General features: G+C 43.0%; 1 protein-coding gene across 5 annotated transcripts in view; it reads left to right on the forward strand.

The window, feature by feature from the left end:
- The window catches only part of LOC100748882 (LIM domain-binding protein 2), a 138,243-nt gene that overhangs the window by 130,927 nt on the left and 284 nt on the right, over positions 1–7,032 (forward strand). For 4 of the 5 annotated variants that reach the window (XM_033321185.1, XM_033321188.1, XM_024368241.2 and 1 more), the window contains 6 exons: positions 1,303–1,405; positions 2,156–2,328; positions 2,995–3,198; positions 5,293–5,425; positions 6,459–6,583; positions 6,817–7,026. In XM_033321185.1, the coding sequence (XP_033177076.1) occupies positions 1,303–1,405; positions 2,156–2,328; positions 2,995–3,198; positions 5,293–5,425; positions 6,459–6,583; positions 6,817–7,026 (948 nt within the window). The remainder of the gene's footprint in view (positions 1–1,302; positions 1,406–2,155; positions 2,329–2,994; positions 3,199–5,292; positions 5,426–6,458; positions 6,584–6,816; positions 7,027–7,032) is intronic. The other variant, XM_033321187.1, reaches the window with a different exon arrangement.

Here is a 7,032-nt window from a genome sequence, read left to right on the forward strand (position 1 = left end):
AACTCGATCGTTCGTCTCGATATACCTTTTTTTCTCTCGAGAAATCCAGACCGTGTTGTTTCGGAGAAAACGCGGGCAACCCTCCGAGGAGTGATCGTTGACCTCTTCTTTATATTCGGAGTAACTCGCGTGAACGAGAATAAGCACGACCATGAACATCGTGTTCTCGAGTTGTGACCAATATTTTTTCTATTAAGTTATACAATCGACGAAGAGACTTTTCAGGCTGTTGCAATGAAGACATCGGAAGATAGAAATACATACTTTATAAGAATCTACATAGATTCATCAACGTATTCGAATATCTAGCGTAGAAAATTTTTATGAATACGTTATTTGCGTTATATAAAACTTTTTGAAGTGTTACCGTTGCGATGAGACGCAATTGCGACGGTTATACTGGTACTTTGAAATCAATATGAAAATGTACGTAGACGTTGTAAGATATTTATTGCCAACTTGTATTCGATAAAAAATTAATATATGCATGCATAATACAGCATCGATAGACAACTTTGTAGTCTTACACTTGTCGCGAAGATATTTTGTAGACACATATGGCTGTAAATATGATTTTGTTTGGACGAGTACTCATGTTTCGATGTATTTACGCGTGTATATTAGCGTGGCTGTAATAATTCAGAATAGCGAGAGGAAAAGAGAGGCGGTCGACGGCGTGTGCGTTCCATAGTCGATCGGTTTTTCACGAGGTGACGAGCTACGGTTACGGCGTAAAAATTTCAAACGTTCCGTATCGGCGCCTATAAATATTCATGCTGCGACGAAACGCCAATATATATGTAGAGTAACACGAATATGTTGAAACGACATAGTTGTAGAGCACCGAGCACGGGAAGTTAAGTATGTTGCTCGCGAGCTTTTTCCCCGAACGCGGTCTCCGTTCGCCACGGAAATCGTTGTCAGTCATCGTACCGTGCGATTACAGATTAGGCGTAATTTGCCGGGGCTGACTGGAAATAAGGCAAGATCCGCAAACACGCTGGTTGCAAACCTTTCGTTACGCGAGCTTTACCATGACGAAAAATTCGAAAACGAGCGTGGAACGCTTGCGGCGGAAGTTACGAGTAGCAGCGGCACCGATGCGTCCGTAAGTCGAGAATATCGGTGCTCGCGTTACACTCTGCTCGCGATTCTGTTTTCTGTTTGCCGATGGCAACAATGATGTTATCGAACACGATACTCCCGGTTCTCGAGCCTCGACTCTGTATCGAGAGTCGGTGATTGCGCGCGATTTGCCCGGAAGTGGCATGATATTACATGGTTTTCTATCTTTTGTTACAGGAGAGCGACAATCTCTGGTGGGACGCGTTCGCGACTGAATTCTTCGAGGACGACGCAACCTTAACCCTCACGTTTTGCTTGGAGGACGGTCCCAAGAGATACAGTAAGTTGCGACACCATGCAATTCTTCTTTCAAGAGCGTTCCACTCGATTTTCCATTGGGACCATTCGCGATTCCTATCGATGTACTAACTATTTCCTTGCTTGTGTCGCGGAATACGCGTTCCTACGATGTTATTTAGAAACGTGGAAAACGCATTTACGAAGCTTAGCGACGGCCAACGAGAAGATACTGCCTCTGGTTGGTCGTTTTTCTTTCGGAACGACTCGTTCTTCTTCACGGTCCATTGTCCTCGACGATGCTCCGTACGTGTAGCAACCGGCACGCACCGCGTTATACGCGTCGCACACGTTCTAAATAATTACGTGCCACCGCAGAGCAATTTTGCAACCGGTGGATTTTAATGTCTTCCTCCCTTGCGTTCGTTGCTGAATACACGGTAACAACGTGATTACACGTCACATCGCATCGTCATCGAGCGTAAACGACAGTTCCGCGACAAGCATTACCGTAGCAATAAGATGCAACGGAGAACTCTCTCCGTAGTCTCCGTCTCTGATCCAGAATTTTTCAATCCTTCCGACCCCAGTCTATCCTTCTCTCTTTCTCTCTTCCTCTCTTTCATTCTTTTCTGTATTCGATGTTTTTCCTTCGAATGTACCGGCAAGGCAAACAGGAACATCACCGAGGAATTACATCGAGCGGATTTTCTTCGTTGCCCGACGAAAATATCTGCACCCTGCTCGATGTCGTTGGATTAGGTACTGATGATCTGTTCATTTATGCTTACAGCGATAGGTAGGACGTTAATACCTAGGTACTTCCGTTCGATATTCGAGGGCGGAGTAACGGAACTTTACTACAATTTGAAACACCCGAAGGAGTCATTTCACAATACCAGCATAACCCTCGACTGTGATAACTGCGTTATGGTAACACATCACGGAAAACCAATGTTCACGAAGGTAAGAATACTATTCATGCCAATCGAATGTACCATCGTTAGGCCGCGGATTTTACGCAAGTTCATTTTTTCCAAAACTAATTAAAGAATCTATATGCTGTTATTACACGCAACAAATACACCGCGTCTCATAATTACAAAATCAGTGTGAAATTTTTTATTCTTATACAGATACAAGGTAGACAGCTAGTTGTAAAAAAAAAACTTCATCTTTGAACCTAGCTTCGACGAAAATGTACTTATCACACTCTTACTTCATACGTTTTTGCATATTACGTATATTCTATGTATAGTTGCAGCATAACATTTCCTACGACGGCATAAATATCCGCAGTCTACTTATCATTGTTGCACTATCGATTCACGGTTTAACAATGTAAACGAAAGGAATCATGGTTCGTGTAACAGCGAACGGTTCGTTTCACGTGCACGCTTCTTCGATCATCTTATTCGCTTCCTTTATTCCTTAGCATTGTTACATTTTCAAATTTGTTCTTTACCCTCGCCTATTTCTATCCACAATGGTATTTCGTATTATACATTTCACATTCGTGATAATAGGACATTCTCCCTCGCGCGAGTGTAAAATGAAATTTCTCACCTGCGATTGGTCGCGAGGCCAATGGTCGTGTTTATACAGCAGTTTGAACGCGTGTTTGTTCTGCAGGTATGTACGGAGGGTAGATTAATATTGGAATTCACGTTTGACGACCTTATGAGGATAAAGTCGTGGCACATGTCGGTGAGAACGCACAAGGAACTCGTGCCTAGGACTGTGGTCGGTATGCAACAGGATCCGACGATGCTCGAACAGCTTAGCAAGAACATCACCAGGCAGGGCATCACCAATTCCACCCTGAATTACCTTAGGGTACGTATATGTTAACTGTCTGCTATGAAAAGTGGCGAAGGTGTTTCGTTTTACGTTTAACGATGTTTCGAAACACCGTCTTGCTCCTTCTGTTCCATTGACTTATAGTACAATTCCATCTATTTGCTGCGTGATTTATATGAAATATAGATCGTGTGTTTGACTCTTGTTCGACTCTTTAAGTCCTGCATTATTATCGAATAATGTATAGCTCGAATTAAAATATTTTTTACAAATCACCTAGCAGCGGTAAGTAAAGATGGTTTTGGAAAGTGTAACGTTCAAACTATGCATACTATTTTGTTACCGTAATGTATAAAGAGATTGTTAGCTCGTGAAAATTAATTGTAAAGGTAAAAACAAGACAATGTAAATTAACTTAAAGACAGTAAAAGCCACGCGCACATGATGAAACTTTCGCTTTGTGTAACTAAATACGGTATCTCCGAGCGCTGACACCATTCTACGACGCCTCAAAGAAAGAAGTAGTATCTATGAATTCCGGCCGGATCTTAAGCATATTTAATTCGTATCGATATATTTGAATACAGGTGGAACCAGTAGAATTTTTATTATCAGAATATCGATTAAAACGAAAAGATTGATTATTGTTATGTTCAACTGTTGTTTGACGAAAAATTTGAGCGCTGACCGCGGAAACGTTCTAAATATATACGTTTCTCATATGAAAATAAATCTATTCGATTATAACAGCGCGTGTCGTGATCAGTCAGAGTAATCAACGTTTTACTAAAGGGCTAAACTCGAATGAAATAAGTAATATATTATTCGAAAGCAGAACATAAAGGGCTAAATGGGCCAAGAATCGCGAAGAGATCGGCTCGCGAAAGTACAGCGGGTATCCGGGTTACGAACCACCTTCTTTTGCACGCTCGGAAGCGCTTTCACTTGCGCGTATCGTTGCTCTTTGCACGCTGAAACGATTGTTGCGTCGTTAATCGAAAGCTGACGAGAAAATATCTTCATCTCAAATTCTTCCTCGTCTCTCGACAACTATTTTCTATCAACAATCCGCTGTGTTTCTATTATTAAACAAATTTTTGATTAATCTGTTATAGTATTGCAGCATATTATACATTATAACCAAACTAGGAATACGCGTAAAAAACGAGAGGCGGAACGTCGGGCGAGCGAATCGATCGAAAACCTGACCGATGGCGACGACCGTACTAATGCGAATATTAATTAAAATGAAATTAAAGTTTTGCAAAATTTCGGGTTGGCCTTCCGGCGAAGCTCGCTCCGCTCTGCCTCTATGCAATCCGCCCGCTATCGATTACTTTAATTGTCATCATTATAATATAAAGGCTGCCGGGAAATTACGTGCTTACGATAATAATGTAAAATGGATTTCAGTTTTATTACGGCAAACATAAACCAAATTTAATTTGCTTTGGAACGATGTTCGGACGATGCGTGGCGGCGTTACGTTCCGCGCACCGCGTGCGAATATATTTTAGGAAGTTTATTTTCAACCGGTACACGCCGTATACGATAATTTTCATATTAATAGCGCGCATAAGTTCCCTGTCGAACTCGCATCGGATTAAATATCAGTCACATTTATTTTGTGTATCTATATCGACCGACTATTTTTGCGCCTGAAAGAAAATCATCGGCGGTCACTGTTTTTGGGGATAATGATATTAATACGCGCACGCGTTTCGCCCGCCACTCTTTCAGGACATTTATTTAGAGAACCGGAGAGTTAGACTTGGTCAGAGTTACCGAAGGTTTCACGGCTTTACCCCTATAACAACTGTCGAATACAATAGAACTTCGTTTATTGGAACTTGTCGAGAGACGAACAGTTCGTATTACAAGAATTCGTCAATTTTTCTCTAATTAGTATTCTCGGTTCTATTAGGTTTCTTTTTTTAAATGAATATATATATATATATAAATATCTGCGTCTAGTAACTGAGATCGTGATAATCGATGGTTAACTACAAAGTTTCGATAACTATAATTTAGATAAAATGACGTTTTATAATCAAGATCGCGAAACTATTATAAGCTTGGAACGTTCCACTAGGACCAAAGAATAAAAATTTGTCGAATTCTTTTTTCCAGTTATGTGTGATCTTGGAGCCGATGCAAGAGCTGATGTCGAGGCACAAGGCGTACGCGTTGTCACCGCGAGACTGCTTGAAGACGACCTTGTTCCAGAAATGGCAGAGGACGTTTGCCCCGCCGGGTAAGAGAGGTAGACGAACAGTTGCTTTACATGAGAAGCACCAGCCAGTGGAGCCAAACGGCCGACCAGTCTACCGCAGGATTCGTTTTTCGTTCGCTCAATGACGAAGAATATTCGTCATCGACTTGTTACCGCGTTAAGAGCCTCGGTTTCAATCGCTTTCTACGACCAGAACTTCTATTCCCTTGGACCGATCCTATTATATCATCCTTTATCTCTTGGAGCTGAAATCCATTGGGAAATCGCATTGTCGGACCACTTGGACGAAGGCTAAATTCGCAAATGTCGCGTACAAAGCGTTTCACGGCGTCGATTTCACGGTGAACGCGTATACTTTATCGTCGTTACGTACGATTATAAAGTTAAAGTAATAACGTTCGAAAGATTGTTCGCCAGGTCGTTAAACATCTCGACCTTGACGTTAGAACTTATTAAAATGGAACGTTTTGAGAAGAAGTCATTTCGAATACGAAAAATGGTGGCGTATCCGTGAAAAGAAAAGATCGACGATCCGATTGCTTGCGATCGTTGCTTGTAGATAGCAGCGGTAGCTGATTTTTCCTCGATCGACGTTGCGTGAGGTACTTCTCCTTGTAGTCTTATCGTTTGTTTTTATCATGCGTATGCGCTGCACCGCGTTTCCTGTTTCACTCGTAACTCACCACGTTCCCTCTCAATTATCCGGCGCCCCCGTGTTCAAGGTCGAGGAAATCATGGAACCGAGCGCGTTAAAATCGTAAGAGCACATCGGACTTACCTCGATGCGAATGCGTGTTTCTCTGTAAAGATATATTCTTCGTGAGTGCCGACACTTCTTAAGTAGCTTTTTTTTGATTGACAAAAGCGTTTAGAGAACGCGATCTATCGATCTTTCTATCTGTCTGTCCACCGATGCATGCATGCTTCTGTGTGTCAGAGACCTTTGATTTGGAGAAAGGTCCAAAGCTGGGTAGCGGTCTGAAGTTTCTTAGCGCGCTGCTACATGGCTAGCGTCCTCTTCGACCGGTCGAGGCACGAGTTTATCGAGAATCTGTTCTTTCAGAATCGCAGAGGCCGGCCAGTAAACGGAGAAAGCGAAAGGGTAGCACACCGGGGCCAGGAAATAACGCACCGCCTGCGCCCAGCAAAAAGAGATCGCCGGGACCTAATTTTTCTCTGGCGTCACAGGTGAGCGTACTACGAGAGTCGTTAGCTTTATCGTAAAACGGGCTGCAGCCGAAGCGTCCTTTATCGAAGGCTGTGTCTCCGCTTTTCAAACGATTCAGGACTATTTGTTCTAACAAAACGCTATAGAACAAAATCGCCGTTTACGATACGTAATCGGTAAGGCTGTCTGCCTCCTCTTCTAACGAGTGACTCTGTCGTTTAACATTTTTCTCTGTACTCCCCTGTCGATCCAGGACGTGATGGTTGTGGGTGAACCGTCGCTGATGGGAGGGGACTTTGGCGAGGAGGACGAACGAGTAATCACGAGGTTGGAGAACACGCAGTACGACGCTACGAACAGTTTGGACCCTCATAGTCACGACACGCCGGGTGGACCACCTCCGCATCCTCATCAATTCCATTCGGAACCGACCCCGGGTAATTCTTGGCCTCCGGATCGCGGTCCTGGA

Source organism: Bombus impatiens, unplaced genomic scaffold, assembly GCF_000188095.3.
Source record: "Bombus impatiens unplaced genomic scaffold, BIMP_2.2 scf_0406, whole genome shotgun sequence".
In the NCBI taxonomy this organism is placed as follows: domain Eukaryota; kingdom Metazoa; phylum Arthropoda; class Insecta; order Hymenoptera; family Apidae; genus Bombus; species Bombus impatiens.